Here is a 16,494-nt window from a genome sequence, read left to right on the forward strand (position 1 = left end):
GTGAGTGGGGGTCAAGGCAAGGCAAAATTCTATTGGAACGCTAGAATGAAAACAGTTTCCCTCAGACCTCTGAGGATGCTTGCCATAGATGCAGGCGAAACGTCAGGAGAAATGCCTCTAGAACATGGCCATATAGCCCGAAAAAACCCACAAGAACTGAGTTTCCTTTATGTTTTCCCCAGAAATCCCTGATCTGAAATGCCGTTGACTTTTGGGGAATCAAAAGTCAGTTTGTTTTAAAAGTGTAGCTTCCTTAATGCTCACTACGGAATAGTAAGATGCAAGTATCATATGTGCACATGTATAAATTAACCTCCTGTATAAGTTGAGGGGAAGAATGGGAACCAAAATTACAGATTTTGATATGACCTGCGGATAAGCAAATGGTTATTCTATGCAGAGGGAAAATCACCAGTGTTGTCTCAAGGGCCAGCTACCCAGGCCACCACTACCATTTTTGCAACAAAATATTCAAAGATATCAGAAAGGGTGCCATGGTGGAGAGGGTAGAGGGGCCAATGCTTTTTTAAGGTTCTTTCAAGATTAACTAAGCATTCATTTTTCATCACTCTGCTCGGAGAAGCCAAAGGTGCCCTTTTTTTGGTAAGAGTTAAAGTAAGGTATTTGTTAGGTTGGTTGATAAAGAAATGGTTCAAAACTCATTTTGGATGTAGGGGGTGCTGTTGGTTCGATTATAAAGTCACTTCCACATTTTTCCAATTTTTTTTTGAAACTTTCAGAAATTTCCAAATCGATTCGTTAATGCAGATGAGCATGCGCAGTAGGGGGAAAAAAAACACTGGCACTGGGGAAACTTCAGGGGATTCTCCCTCCCTCATTTTTATACCAATCCTGATGAAACTTGCTACACTGGTAGAACACATGGACCACTGCTATTTTTAGGTCCTTCAGCCATTTTGGCTAATGTAGTTTAACAGCAGGCATTTTGCATTCTCTACCATTGGGGGCCTGGTCTTCACAAACTGCAGTTATGATGGCTGTGATTAGCCACGCCTACCACTTCCCTTTTTGCAGTGCCGGTAGAAAGAATGAGATTTTAAAAATCCCCTTGCCTTTACCAAAGTTGCTTAATGGTTGTGAAAATTAAAATAACCTTGAGAGACAGCCAATCATTATAGAATATTTCCAGAGAAAAAAAGATAAGTGGTTCAAATTCGGATTTCCCCCCACCTTTCCTGCATGGTTCAAAACCCGCTTTGGATGCTCAAATTCGTATGTTTTTTTTTCTGAATTTCAGTCATTTCCGAGTGAACCTATCCAACCCGAGTACTTATATTGACCTGTGGATAAATTGACTCCGTTTTTTGAGGTTGAATTTTTGACTAATATTTCTAGACTTATACATGGGTATATGCAGTAAATATTTAGATCATAATGTGCGCTCTCTGCGCAACTATTCCAATCTTGACACTCTTCCCTTTTTATGCAACCTTCCTTTTGCTAAAAGCTTAAATATGTTTTATTCAAAAGCAGAGCCAAAGATTAAAATGAATGCTATGGTAATGTGTGGGATATGGGAATCACACATTCTTAGTGCAGTCCATTATGTTTAATCAGAATTCAGTCTCACTGAGTGCAGTGGGATTTATTTCTTATTTATTTCCAGGAAATGGCACATTGAATTGCTGGTCATGTTCATGGATTTTCTATGAAATGCAGTTTTTCTCCAGCCTAAGTTGCAGGCTTACCTTCCTTTATGATACATCTTGATGCGGTCACTGGGTTGGAGCAGCTGCCCATTTTTATACCACTTCCCTTCTACATTCTCAGAGATCTCACATTTCAAAGACAGCTCTTTGCCAAGCCTCACAGTCTGGTCTTCCAATGGATGTAATATCTTCAGAGGTCTCACTTCAGGAATGAAAAAAAATTGCACCAGCTTAGCATGAGTGGCTAATTCAGTTAAACTGAAGTGACAACGTAAAGTCAGACCCGTTTGTTTTATAATGAATAATCCTGGAAGCTTTACAGAAGGCATAATATAAACAGTTTCTAGGACAACTGAAAAGCCATTATTTACTCACAGTCAACTTTTAGTTTGGCAGCCGATTGTCCCCCAGTTGTCATCACTGAATAAGTTGCATTGTCAGCTTTGGTTCCTTCTTCAATGATCAGAGTATGTTTTTTACCTTCAACCTTCACTTTATATCGTGATTTTCCCTCAAGAGGCAGCTCTACACCATTTTTAAACCTAGTTAAGGGTTTGAAAAAAAGAAGTAACAATGACTGTGATGACAGTACTATAAAAACCAGGCCTCACAGTCTTTGCCATATGTTTCAAGAACCAGTTTTACCATATAGTTTCTAATGACCATGACATAGCTTGTCTTTTTCAATACTAGTTTTTAAGATAGAAATAATAATAATCTCTAGAGAAATTTGCTCCTTAACAAATGGCTAATCATTCAAAATCAACATGTAAATGCATTTTTTCTGAAAACTTTGTTAGCTTGTGTATGTGTGTGGGATAAAAGACAATGAGTTCAATGGAGCACTTAGTACAGAAAATACTGACAATGTATGCATGTACAAGGTGCATTCAAAAAGTATCCAACTATACTATTTTGTGAGTAAATAAAAACTATTTACTACTTTTATATCCCACCCTTCTCACCCCAAAGGGGACTCAGGGCAACTCACAGCAGAGGGACATGAAGGTAGGGAGGTGTGGTATGGTGCATGTATGTAAGTGATCCTAATGCTCGTGCTTGAATTTTTTTTCCTGCATGCAGAAGCTGTCAGTCGCTGGCAGACAGCCAATGAGTGAGAAAGTATAAGTGAGTGCCATCTAATTTTTGCTTTTGACAAAATGACAGAAACACTTGAAAAACACTACTGCATTACATGTTTTTACATCTTGGCAATTCCCAAGTGGAAATGATCCTCAAGATTCAACAGGCCTTCGGGAACGAAGCAATGGGCACCACACAGACAATGGTATAACTGCTTCAAAGATGGCAGCAAACCAATGGAGAGTGAAGCATGTTCTGGTAGGCCCTCAACATCCAGAAATGAGATTCTAATTGGCCAAGTGAGGCCCCTGGTGATGCAGGATCATTGAATCATGATCAGAGAACTTGCAGACAAGGTGAGCATCACCACTGGATCCATTCATTCCATTTTGACTGAAGATTTAGGGTTCAGGAGAATCTCAGCAAAGTTCATGCCAAAACGGCTAATGACTGAGCAGAAGCAACTCAGTTTGGAGATTGCACAGGCCATGGTGCAGATTGTGAACAGTGATCCCAACTTCCTCAACACAGTGATCACTGGCGATAAATCCTGGGTTCATGGGTACAACTCATAAACCAAGTTGCAATCATCACAATGGACGCATCCAAAATCCCCGAAGTCAAAAAAAGCAAGGCAGCTCCACAATAATGACAAAGCCATTCTGACCATCTTCTTTGACTCCAGTGACATGGTTCATCATGAATACGTACCATATGGGACAACCATGACCAAGGAGTACTACCAAGAGATTCTGCATCACCTTCATAGCGCTCTGTAATACAAACAGCTGGACCTTTGGGCAGCGAGCAATTAGTAGCTCCATTACAATAATGCACCTGTGAATTCTTCACATCTGATACAGAGTTTCCTGACCAAACACAGCATACTCGTGGTTCATCAGGCTCCCTGCTCTCCTGACATGTCTCTGTGAGACTTCTGGCGTTTCTCCAAGCTTAAAATGCCCTGAAAGGAATCAGAATTCAGTCCAGGGAAGACATCATGCAGAATGTGATGGATCAGTTACATGCCGTCTTAAAAGAGGGGTTTCAGCGCTGCTTCCAATAATGGCAGAACCATTGAGAAAAGTGTGTGGCAGCCCAAGGGGACTACTTTAAAGGAGATTAGTGTAGATTGTTGTATCTTCATACAAATATTTTTATGAATAAAGGTTGGTTGGCTTATGAATATACCTCATATGTGTCTTCAAGTGCCTGTTCCATGAATTTTATAAGGTTTCCTCAAGCAAGAAATACTTGAGAGGTAGTTTTGCCAGTTCCTTCCTTTGAAATAGAGCCTGCAGGACCTGTTCTTCATTGGTGGTCTGGTCTACCATCCAAGTATTAACTATGACTGACCTTGTGCTGCCTTTAGGATATTGGTACTTAAAGTGAGTCCATTACAAACCTTGGTTGAGTTCAAAAATGAGGACATACCATTTCACATTTGCATCATCTTCAGACACTTCAACGCTTAATTCAATTTTGTCACCAATATAAGCACTGGTGTCTTCCAGACCTTTTGTCACCAGTACTGGAGGCTCTAAGGAGGAAAATTGTTACAATGTGATTAGGAACAACATAAAATGGGAAACAACTGGAGATGGGGAGTTGCATTAAACTTCCACAGGAACTGCAGAAGAATTAGACTTTGAATTGTGCCCAGAAACAGACTGGCAGCCGGTGGAGCTGTTGCAACAGAGGTGTTGTCCTCTCCCTGTAGCTAGCCCCAGTTAGCAACCTGGCTGCAGCTTTTTGGACTAGCTGAAGTTTCTGGGCACTCCTCAGACAGCGCTACAGAATCAGATGGGCTGTAACTAAGGCATGTGGCTAGACCTGGCTTTTTAAGAAACTGGTGCAGTTGGCACACAAGTTTTAATTGTGCAAAGGCCCTCCTGGCCACTGCCAATACCTGTGTCTTCGGGGGAGTGTGGCCCCATTCAGCACAGGTGGGATCTCTATTCCCTGATATGCCTTCCGACTGCTATTAATATGGTCTCTGAAAAGTTCATTTATATTCCCCCCCTTTATCCCATGGTAGGACCCCAAATCAGTAAATTTATTCTCCCTGGCCATTTAAAGTCCTCCAAAAGACCCATAATTAAATATTACAATATGGTTAACATCAATGAAGTCATACTATTTTTAGCAGAGAAATGATTGGAAGTCCTGAAATAAGAAAACCACTGTTGTTTACCTCTTACAAATAATTCTGTAGAGCATTTCTCATCACCAGCAGTGACATGATAACGGGCATCATCTGTCAATGAGCAGTTGTTGATAAATAAGATTCTTTCATTACCCTTGTGCTCAAAAATATATCTGTTGGGAAAAAGGCAAATGCCAAAATTGAAACCATCCATGCAACAAGATGTCTTAAGAGCAACCATCCAACTACTTCAAATGCATGTAATAAAATGATGTTTTAGAAATGCGAAAACTAGTACAGAATTAGAGAAATAGGCAGTGGGAATTCAAGTACTTTCTCTCCTTCTAATTATGTATTCTGGCAGCTTTAAGGCCAAACTTAACATGACATTAAATGCCTTAAAACTACATAATGTTTCACTCCTGAGGGGAAGGGAGGTGCATGCATTGCAAATGTAAACTTCAATAGAATAGACCCTGAAACCCTAGATCAGTGAAGATAGAAATAACTCGTAAGGGGAGCCTAGGTTTCATTCCAGCACTCTTGAAATTTTTTTAAAGCACAATAATAGCTGGGGTAAAGGAGCCAACATTACTGGTAGGCCAGTTGGCTCAAGGGATAGGTAATGGGATATGGGGCCTTTCACCTTCAGGTCACTGGTTCGCATTTGTTTCAGGTCAGTAATGACCAGAGCTCATTAGCATCTAACAGCTGCTCAATGGCCTGAAAGACACAAGGTGGGGCATTCAATTCAGCTGACTTCTTGAGGGAAGTATGTGTGCGTGCCTGTGCTTGGTAAACCAGCCAGGAGTCACAGACACAAGCCATGTTTCTGATAGTGTTCCTAGAATATCTTCTGCCCTGAAGTAGAGGAAGTCTATAAGAGCCAGTGTTTTACAGGGTTTTCTTAAGCAAGGTGTGAACAAAGATGGTTTTGATGTCATCTTCCTCTGAAATATAGCCTATATCACTTGGTATTCCTTGGTGTTCCAAGTACTAACCAGCCTGCCCTTGCTTAGCTTCCAAGATCAGACAGAATCATATGCTTTTAGTACAAAGAATGTCATTGTATCTTTAATATCTTTTCTTCTATTTGAGAATAATTAATTAATTAAATTTATTTTTATTCTGCCTATCTTTCAACAGGGACTCAAGGCAGCTAACAATAACTTGACACATGCCAATACAATTTAAAAACAAGGTAAATATGAAAAATAAAAAAATCAATTGATACAGAAGTTAAAATACAATTAAAATGACATTCAAAAGCTAAACATTCCTCCAAAACCCTACCCACAACATTACCAGCAAGCCCTGGAGCTGGACTCCCCCTCCTTTCTCCTTCCTGGTGCTGAGTGTAAACTAATAATAATAATAATAATAATAATAATAATAATCTTTATTTGTACCTCGCCACCATCTCCCCAAAAGGGACTCAGGGCAGCTAACATGAGGCCAACCCCAAAATTATGATACAGCACAATAAAATACAGAATGCAGACAACAAAAAATTACATCAGAAAATACTTACAGTATCAAAATAAAATAAATAATGCTAATTAACACAATATAAAATCGAACAGAATTGGCAGGCCAAACGGATGAGATAAAATGATAAAATCCAGGATGAGGTAGGAACAGAAAATATGTAAGTGAGGGGAGACCAAACTTCTTTTGTTCTTCAAACCTAGTTTGCAACCAAGATCAGGAGGTGGGAGGAGGAGAGAGAAACTGTGACATTTTAAAAGTAGCTGAAAATGTGGGATAACAAAGGATTATTTGGAAATTTCTTCTCAATTGGGACAGTTGTAGGGTATGAGCATATGAATACCAGAGATGTCAGAGAGTCAGTGGGGTGGTTAGCCCACAAGACTGAAAAATCCAGATTGTAGTCACCATTGAACCATGAGTAAAGACAGGACAGCTACAATATCTGTCAAGGTTATATATCTCACAGTGTGGTTTTGGAGAGAAACAACAAACATTTGCCACTTTAAATTCATAGGAGAAATCAGATGCTATAAATCTACCAAAACAATGAATACAGAGGTTTGATCCAGCTGTCATGACTGGTAACATTTGGATGAATTAATAAGAAATATATAATAACTGAAGAAAAATAATTTTGACAGGGATGGGTAACTTCAGGTCTGGGGTCAAATCCAGTTTCCTATGCCTTTCTAGATGGCCACAGTATCTCAAATTACACTGTTCGGTGGTCTCTTTAGAATTTATACTCTCCCTCCCAAATTCTGTAAGGTTAACTTAATCTTAGCCACTTTGCAGAAAGATCTTAAAGTGAAAATATGCTTATATTTTTGGTTCTGCCCATTTTCCTTTGCCTCCACCTCCGATCCCTGTACTGAAAAAAACAAAACCCACACCCACACCAAATTACTTACTTTCCACTTGGTCGTATTTCTTGGCCATTTTTATACCACTTAAGTTCAACAGTTGGATCAGCCAGCTCCACCACAAACCTTACTCGACCTCCTTTATCCACTTGATACGCAGGATCCAGAATTTTAGCAAAAGCTGTTAGATGAAGAGGTTTGGGGCAAAGAGGGGGAGTCAGAAAATGTTTAAGAACAAAGGCACTATCATGAAGATTCACAATGATTTTTAAAATGGGTCAGTTAGTGGATTTCTTTAATGATGTGTTTAAGATGCTTCAAAAATGATACAGGCTGAGCATCCATTATCCAGAATTCTGATATCCAAAATACTCCAAAATTATTCACATGGCTAGCTGAGATAATGACACCTTTCCTATCTGCTGGTTCAATGTACACAAACTTTGTTTCATGCAAAAAATGTAAAATGTTGCATAAAATTATCTTCAAACTTTACTAGGTGCACATGAAACAAAAATAATTTTATGTTTAGGACTGGGATCTATTTCAAGATGTCATTATACATGCATATGCAAATACAGGTATTCCAAAATCCCAAACAATTCAAAATACTTCTGGTTCCAAGTATTTATTTTGAATTATTATGATTTCTAAATAAAGGACTGTTTTTTAAATAGTCTACATCACTCTAATCTTTGAAAAATATCTGTCTAGTTCAGTTACTAGAGGAGGCTACTCAATGTCTATCCATATTCTAACGAAGGAACTTCTGTTTGCTTTCCATACCTGCGCTCTTCTTTTCTTCCCTGCGAGTGCGCTTCAAACGTTTCAGCATGCCCCTCAGGTCTGTAATCCCATACTGAAAGGCAATTTTCTCATAGTCATTGGGATTTGAATTCTTCAGAAGCTCCCACACATCTATATCAGGTTCTTCTGGCTCTTGTTTAACTTCCCTAATTTTGAAAATCAAGGCACAGGAGAAAAAGAAATTGGAAGAAGAGGAGGTACATCCCATATTAATGAACTATTTCTGCAGACAAGTGGAAAATCAGATCTAAGGATGGTTAAGTTTGGAATGTTAGAGCTAAGCCTAATTTTATATCAAAAGCTTAAAGATTGGTTGATCTAATCAGGAGATGTACATCTTTACAGCAGAATAGGAGAGAAGTAGCTGGATACATACTTACCCTGTGTCTTCATTGGACACCATGTTACATATCTTGAGTTTGCCTTGAATTCAAACCTGTGAGATTTCACATTAAAGCAACTGGAGCTCTCCACAAAGCCGCTCTTTGTTTTTCAATTGTAGATTCAACAGAGGGAAAGAAAACTGTGAGATGTTCCTTGGAAAAGGTAGCTTCGTCTTGCCTAGAGTTAGCGGCAAACTAGCTATTCAATCAGATCTTGAGGTAATCTGGAGGAATTTATCATTAACGTTTGAACTGAGACTCTTAAAAGGGATTCAACTGAATATTGTGTTAACTTTCTGGTAGTATAAATATTGTAAAGGTATCAAACCTTCTGTCACAGAGCAACAATGGCTCTTCTTTATCCCTGAGTTTTGTATCTTAATGATAACATACTGATGGAAGGTGGCCAGATTCAACATGCATCCTGTTAACTATCTGCTTACTAGATAATTGAGTGTTGCCAGAAATGTACACATGATGATAAGTGAGTCTTCTTGACAATATAGATTTATCCTCTCTATGTGGACTTTCACTGTAGAGGACCTGAGAAATTGTATTGCAGTAAAGAGAAAGTGGCCCTGATGTGAAGCACCAGAAGGTGAGCTGATCTCACAATGCTTAATACTGTAAATTCATCATGATGCCATTTTCACATGGATATCTGTAAAAAGGCACAGTTCTATGATAAATGGGTTATTCCAAGATGTCAATATTTTTTTCAGAATTAGTAGTGATAATTTGAAAATGATTTGTAATCTTATGTTTGTTTTTCATGTCAGGAGTGACTTGAGAAACTGCAAATCCCTTCTGATGGGAAAAAATTGGCAGTCTGCAAGAACATTGGCCAGGGGACACCTGGATGTTTTGATGTTTTACCATCATCATGGAAGGCTTCTGTCATGTCTCCACATGTCTTATGGTAACTTTGTATGTGTATTTGCATCTTTAAGTCACTTGTTGGTTCATAGCAAACTTATGAATTTCATAGTACACAGTTTTTAAAGTCAAAGGCTATTCAGAGGTGATTTTTCCCCCAATTCTTTCCCCTGAAATATAGCCTACAGTTCCTGGAAGTTGTCTAACATTCAAGTATTGACCATTGCTGACCCTGCTTTGTTTCAAAGATCGAATGAGATCCAGTGCCTTTAATGTATCTAGGTTGATAATTGTGATGTTGCCATGTGAAAATAGATGTTGAATCTGAATTAATGTTTAATTAAACTGAATTTCATTTTTGAGGACTAGTTATTAATTATAATAAAGCATATTAAAAAGATTTTCTAAATTCATGCAGAAATGTATCTTACTAAATAGTTGAAATATCTTAAAATTTATTCTTATTTTATTTTTATTTTTAAAAAGAAACATGTCCATTTTAATTTTCAATCCTTTTTGTTTTAAAAGCACACCGGCGAATAATTGTAGACTTAAGTTTATGCTTGATTTAGTGTACTGATATGAATGTAATCATGCATGTTGGGACAGCGTGAGAGGTAGGTACTATTTCTGGGTGGGATTATATGATCTTGTATTTTATTTAGCCTTTTCATGCTAATAGATTGCAAAAGTTTACTTACTCCCAAACACTGGCTGCTCTGTCAGTGAGATTTCACCTTCTCAAAAATCAATGGGGAAATGCAAACATATCCACAAAGCGGACACACAGAAAGGGGCTGGATTCTCATTTCAAGATGTTGGCCATTCTAGGCGTGGCAATGCCTCTTGTTTGCAATGACAGGGATGCACATGCATCAGCAGCCGAAGATGAGAATGGGCCCCTTATCATTAGGTAGTTGTTGAGAATGAGGATTGGTGCGTCCTGATTTTCAACCCACTGTAAGAATCACTGCTCCAGACTCTTCATTTACCTTTGCTTAGCTGAAGAACAAATCCTTGAGCAAACAAAACTTTTGTCTTTAAGATGAAATGATCATTCCTGAATGGATAATGAGCATTGAACTTTTATTTCTTCTAAATGAATCTATAGTTAGGAATGTAGGTTTCCATCCCATGCCAGGGAATGTCTTATTTAAAATTCCAGACTTTTGTAAAAATAAGAAATCAGTAAAATACTGAACATTTCAAATTCCATATTTGTTTAGCTTTTGCAGAAACAGCTAATTAAGCTCTTCCAATTATCTAAAAGCTGCTCAAGCAATCACCAGAATTAATGACACTAATCATTAAGTTCATTACATCTAAGTAACTGAATTAAGCCAGTTTCTAGAAACCGTTGCTTCCAAGTGTTTGAGATAGGCTCACAGCCAGCTGCCTTCAAGACTTAATGGATTAGCTTCCCATTGACAGTTCAGAGATTAATTGCATCTGGTCATTAGATGCAAGACAAACTCTCAGCCTTGAGGAATGCAGCCATGTGTTTTTCTGACCTCTTGGCCACAGTACTTTGACATAAGTTGTAAAGCTAGCATCTATCCATTGACTACAATTTGGCTTCAGTACCACTGATGTCAAAAACACTAAACCAAGCTTAAATGTTTTTTTAATTTTTTTTACTATTTTTACTGATTTGAATCAGCAGTCAAAATGCTCTGTATGATTTTTCTCTATTTTTTTTTCTGTATCAGGAGCAACTTAAGAAATTGCAATTTGCTTCTGGTGTGAGAGAACTTGTTTTCTGCAAGGACATTGCCCAGGGGACACCTTGATGTTTGATGTTCTATCATCCTTGTGGGAGGCTTCTCTCATGTCCTCACATGGGAGCTGGAACTGACAGAGGGAGCTCAACCCAATCTCCCCAGATTCAAACCACTGACCTATTGGTCAGCAGTCCTGCCAGCATAAGGGTTTAACCCATTGTGCCACCAGGGGCCTCCCTTCCCTAAAGTGAATGAAGTGGGATTTTTTTAAATAATCCAGTGAAATAAGGATAAAACTGAAACATAATATTTATTATAATGAAAAGCCTAGGAATAGCTGAAGCGTCCTTAAAGCACTTAACTGTTAAGTAAAGCAATCAACTGAACATAAGAGAGGGGAGGAAAATCTATTCCAATACTCATATTGATGTCCAGTATTGCTATTTGACCGATAGACTGCTGGTTTTCAAAAATACAATAAAACAATCAGGTTGATTTGGAAATCTGATTAGCCCATTATCCACACAAGAGTGACATTTCGGTAGATCTATATACATACATATATATACATGTCCATATACAAGAAATTACTCATAACCATAATTTCAGACTGTCACAAAAAACTCACACAGAAAAACCATATTTCCACACAAACTGTATGTTAGTGGAAAACAATAGACAACCAAGCCAAGCAAATCCATATCCAACGATATCCTAGGATTATGATTTCATGAACATATCAAAGTGAATGTCCTAGTTAGGGAGGAGAAAATGAACACCTGGTAAAAATGATATGGATTAAAATAGGGGTGAATTTTATTTTTTGTTCTTATAATGTCTAAGCATTTTGTTGGAGCAACTTCCCACTGTGTGCTTTAAAGACATATAAAGAAGGCAGAAAGCTTGGCTGATCTGGTCAAGATGAAAGTATGAAATACATGAAAAACAAACATCCAGCATTCGGTCTGGTTAAACATTGAGAAATTGCTAATTTGTCTTTGATGAATTTTTAATCATCCCAAGAGTGCTACAAATTCACATTAGATGCTTCCCAGGTATGCTTCTGTTCAACAAAGATTTTTTTTGGCCAAAACTCAAAATGATTTGAAATAATTTTGTGTTCAGTATGTAACTTTTTAGCCCCTTAGCAATTTACTGGTGGCTAAGAATGGGATTCCAATTATTTTAATTAAGTTACTTAGTTTTTTTATTTTAATAACATATATATGCTGTTTAATTTGATTTAGAGATTCTACCTTATGATTTTCATGTAGCTATCTTAGGACTTCATTACATTGAGGTCCTAAAAATGGGTGATAGCAGGGGAATCCATGGGGCAGCAGAGGAAACCATCGCTCCACATCGCCCCCAGGCTCATCGCATCGCCCTCCTTCTCCCTGCACTGCCCCCAGCTTACTCAATCAGAACATGTTCTGAATTCTTCCTCCCAGCACACTTTCAACAGTGAGCCGGCATGGAGCCCTGCTGGAAGTAGCCCATGGGATGGTCTCCAGAAGCCTCCATACTGGCTCCGAGTTGGAAGTGTCCTATGATGGGGCAAAAGTCCCATGTGATGAGGTGTAATTCTGAGGTCCCTTCCACATAGCTGTATAAAATCCCACACTATCTGCTTTTAACTTGGTTATATGGCAGTGTGGAGTCAGATAACCCAGTTCAAAGCAGATATTGTGGATTATCTGCCTTGATTCTCTGGGTTATATGGTTGTGTGGAAGGGCCTGAGTCCCAGTTTCTGGAGGAAGAGAGAGGGATAAATTTATTGTCCACAGATTCTCTCCCATGATGAGAAACTAACAGAACTAAACAAGATATATACGCATTATATTACTATACTATATTATACTATACTACACTAAACTATACAATACTAGTGATTCAAATACTTCTAAAATATTTTCAGCTTTATGATAGCATTAGGTTCTAGAAGAGTTGTCTAACCTTAGTTGCTTATTTTTCCAACACTCCGTGGATTATATGTTTTTAGTCACACAGTGCTATATTGAAGCTCAGTAAGCCTTTTCATCAATTTATATAGCAGATGGAGGGCAAACAAATAACAACAAAAAACTGATGGCTGTCCATATACTTTGAAAAGAAATGTCCTAGAATTGGATTGTAAAAATTTCTTACCAGGATTAACATTCTGAATTTCTCTTCCCCACATAGGAGCGAAAGAAAAGCATGCAAGCACAAAACAAACACTAATATAGTACTGGCAAGTCCTAGTAAGACTTCATCCCCATGTTATAATTTAGTGTCACAGGAATGCCTCTCTGAGACATCCCCATGGTGTTAAGTTATAATATGGGTAACAGCCCCAAGAAAGGGTATGACATCCTACATTTTTTATGGTTTGTTGTCACCATGTTGTCACCTGAGTTGGTTTAATTTTCAGCATGTTCAATCCCTTAAAAATTAGAAGTTTGTACAACAAAAAGGGAAGCGATGGTCCCATTTCTGAAGGGAATTACATCTACACCTGACACTTTCTATGTGAGAGCCTAACCAACTTCCAGTCCACACCTGCTCACTTCATTACTTGGTTCTCACCTACGTTTCAGGAGACCACTAAAGTCAAGTTCTCCTGCATCCTCTTGTCCTTCACCGCTGTTATTAATAAGAAAAAAAGAATCAAGTCTTTGTTTAATACCCAGAGAGTAGGACAACACACATTGAATAGATGCCCTACAAATGCAACACTACTTACATTGTAGACACACAGGAAAGAATAATATGTCAACACAAACTTGTATTCTTTTTCACAGGATTTTAACTTCCACTAACAAGCACTTGTGAAAAGATGAACACAATGGTTTATGTTGCTTCATGTTACACTTGTTCAGGCAAATTTTTCTAAACACAATAGATGTAAATTTGCCTAAATTTGTGTTAGACGTTTCTGTAACACAAATGTGTTTCAAGGAGACTCGAGTCAGCACAAAGGGCTTTGTTTTTCATGTCTGCCAATGTGCCTGCTTTCAGAACAACAAAGGGCTTGTGCTGATCTCATTTACAAAATGTAAAACAAATATCACATTGTTTTTACACTGCATAGAACAATGCACAATCATAAAATATCACATAGTAAACTTAAGCTTATAATAAACGTGTCAGCAAAAGGTGACTTTGGAAATGATATTTTCCTTGCACACACACACAATGTATGGTTTTAAAGACAAGAAAGAGAAAGACACAGTCATTGTGAGATGGTGGATGGGTTCATTTATGGAGGTGAATTCATTTATGGAATATATTGAACTATAACAGTGTCATTGCAACTATTTATAGAAAGGACTTGGTATATTTTGCATAAACAAGGATTCCTCAGGCATTGAGTTCTCGTCTGGATGTAAATCCAACTTTTGGGAAGATGGAAATATGTAGAAGATCCTTATTATGCATATTTGCCTGAAAAATAATAAAACTGAAAAGTGCAATGAATGCGTATGGATGAAAGGAAGGAAGAAGAGAAGCAGAAAGTATAGGCAATAAACAAACAGTGCCCTGAGCCATTTTCTTTCCCTGCCTCATAAGTTTTTCAGGATCATTGTTTCTTTTTCTTGGAGGACATAAGAATTCAACAGCGAGAGTACGCTCGCATCGCTGCCCTAGCAAAGGGAAAACCACGTGGGTGCGGAGAAATAGGCGGAGAAAGAGGTGGAGAAAGAGGCAGAGTCTTCGACGTCATCGGCCGTACTGGCACAGTTTGCTCTCCCAAGACGCTAGTTTGCGGCGGCTCTTAGAAAGCACCTTGGTCCAGACCTGGTAAACATCTGCTTCTATCTTGCATGATAACCTGAGTTCTCATGGCTTCATGTTGGTCTTGTCAGGCTTAATACAGGATCAGTTGTTGCTAAACTCCTCAGTTCTGACCCAGATTATATTACTGTCTGAAAAAAGGACCAAGTTGCATGTCGCCTTTTATTCCATATATGAAAGCCATCTGGGAGTCAAATCTTATTTCAAAAATGGCAATAGGGAAATATTGTCCACTATATCTGAGAGCAACAAGCTAATTTAATAGATACAGGAAGAGTGGCAATTGGATCCTGCTACCTCCAGCAACTGTTACCTGAGGTAGCTTCCTCATTCCATCAACTTTCATTATCACAAGCTGGAAGGTAGGAAGACCATGTTGTTTTTGCTAAGTTGGTGGTCAAAAAATGGATCGTTACTAGTGATATTACTAATCTACAATGGAACAAGCCTTAGTGCAAATCTAGTGAGCTCCACTAGAGGACAGAAGGCTTTGCAGCCCTTGTATATCTGGATTGGAGCTCAAAAAAGTTTTTTTTAATTGCCGTTACCAGAATGAACTAGTAAATATGATCATTGGGCATGCTGGCCAGAAGATTCTGGGAGGTATGCTTCACAAAAAGAGCTTTGGTGTATAATAAATCCTGGCAGAGTCCTCAGGAATAATCCCCAAAATTTGTAGGGATGGAATTCCAAAATAGCAAACCTGTGCGTCTTGAGTTAATTTCACCCATGACATATGCTGGCTTGTGCTATTATGAATGATATATGAATGATGAGGATGAGAGAGAGGAACAAAAAGGCAGAACCATGCCAAATGGTTGAATTGGTAGGAGGAAATGTACCATGATGAAATGTGGGAAGAGAAGAGGGCATGGCTAATGAGATGTCAACACAAAGGTCTTCAGTTAGATGTTATGTATAACACATCATCTATGATTCACTAACAATCACTGCTTTCCCAAATATAAATGTTAAAGCAATCAGTTATACTGTATACATAAAGGTCTGAAAATGCAAAATATATTTACAATTAAATTAAGGATAACTTTGTAAGTATACCTTAGGATCTTATCTCAAACATATTGAGAGTTTATGAGACTTTCTTTATGAGACCTGTAACCCTTCAGATATTGTTGGCTCCCAGTTATAATCAGCCATAGTCAATTAACAAGTCATAAATAACACTTCCCTGGAGCAGTGTACCTGTCTCACAAAGATGTGAGAAAGGTGTCAGAACCATTATGGTGTAGCAATGATATTGTTGTGGTATATGCAAGAGATGGGCGTCTTCTTAGTAGTGACATTACATTTCTAAAATTCCATCCTAATGGAAATTTGAAAGCTTTTCTCCCTCTCCACAGATGTCAACAGATTATTTAGGCTACCTTTTCTCCTATTACCAGCTATTTTATGATGTTTAGATGCCAGGGTAGATTAACAGAATCAATGAGATTTATCTATATGGAGACTCGCCACTCAATAGTTGATAACTTTTAATTCTAGTTGGAAGTAATCAATAGAAGTCAAGTCATTGTGTGACTGACTATATAGACAGTGTTCTTTATTTCTGTGTAAAAGTCATTATTTGAATAAGGCTGATGGTAATATTGAGCATATGTATTCATAGGATCTGTGAGGTATTTCACTTCCTACTATCATGTCACTATCTTACTTAA

At 38.1% G+C, this 16,494-nt stretch overlaps 1 protein-coding gene across 6 annotated transcripts in view; it reads right to left on the reverse strand.

Annotated features, from left to right (window-relative positions):
* Positions 1 to 16,494, reverse strand: part of MYBPC1 (myosin binding protein C1) — a 100,526-nt gene that overhangs the window by 31,827 nt on the left and 52,205 nt on the right. For all 6 annotated transcript variants that reach the window (XM_060776872.2, XM_060776867.2, XM_060776871.2 and 3 more), the window contains 7 exons: positions 13,610 to 13,666; positions 8,040 to 8,206; positions 7,302 to 7,434; positions 4,948 to 5,072; positions 4,188 to 4,293; positions 2,046 to 2,212; positions 1,710 to 1,872 (listed from right to left, as the gene is read on the reverse strand). In XM_060776872.2, the coding sequence (XP_060632855.1) occupies positions 1,710 to 1,872; positions 2,046 to 2,212; positions 4,188 to 4,293; positions 4,948 to 5,072; positions 7,302 to 7,434; positions 8,040 to 8,206; positions 13,610 to 13,666 (918 nt within the window). The remainder of the gene's footprint in view (positions 1 to 1,709; positions 1,873 to 2,045; positions 2,213 to 4,187; positions 4,294 to 4,947; positions 5,073 to 7,301; positions 7,435 to 8,039; positions 8,207 to 13,609; positions 13,667 to 16,494) is intronic.

Source organism: Anolis sagrei, chromosome 5 (assembly GCF_037176765.1).
Source record: "Anolis sagrei isolate rAnoSag1 chromosome 5, rAnoSag1.mat, whole genome shotgun sequence".
NCBI lineage: Eukaryota > Metazoa > Chordata > Lepidosauria > Squamata > Dactyloidae > Anolis > Anolis sagrei.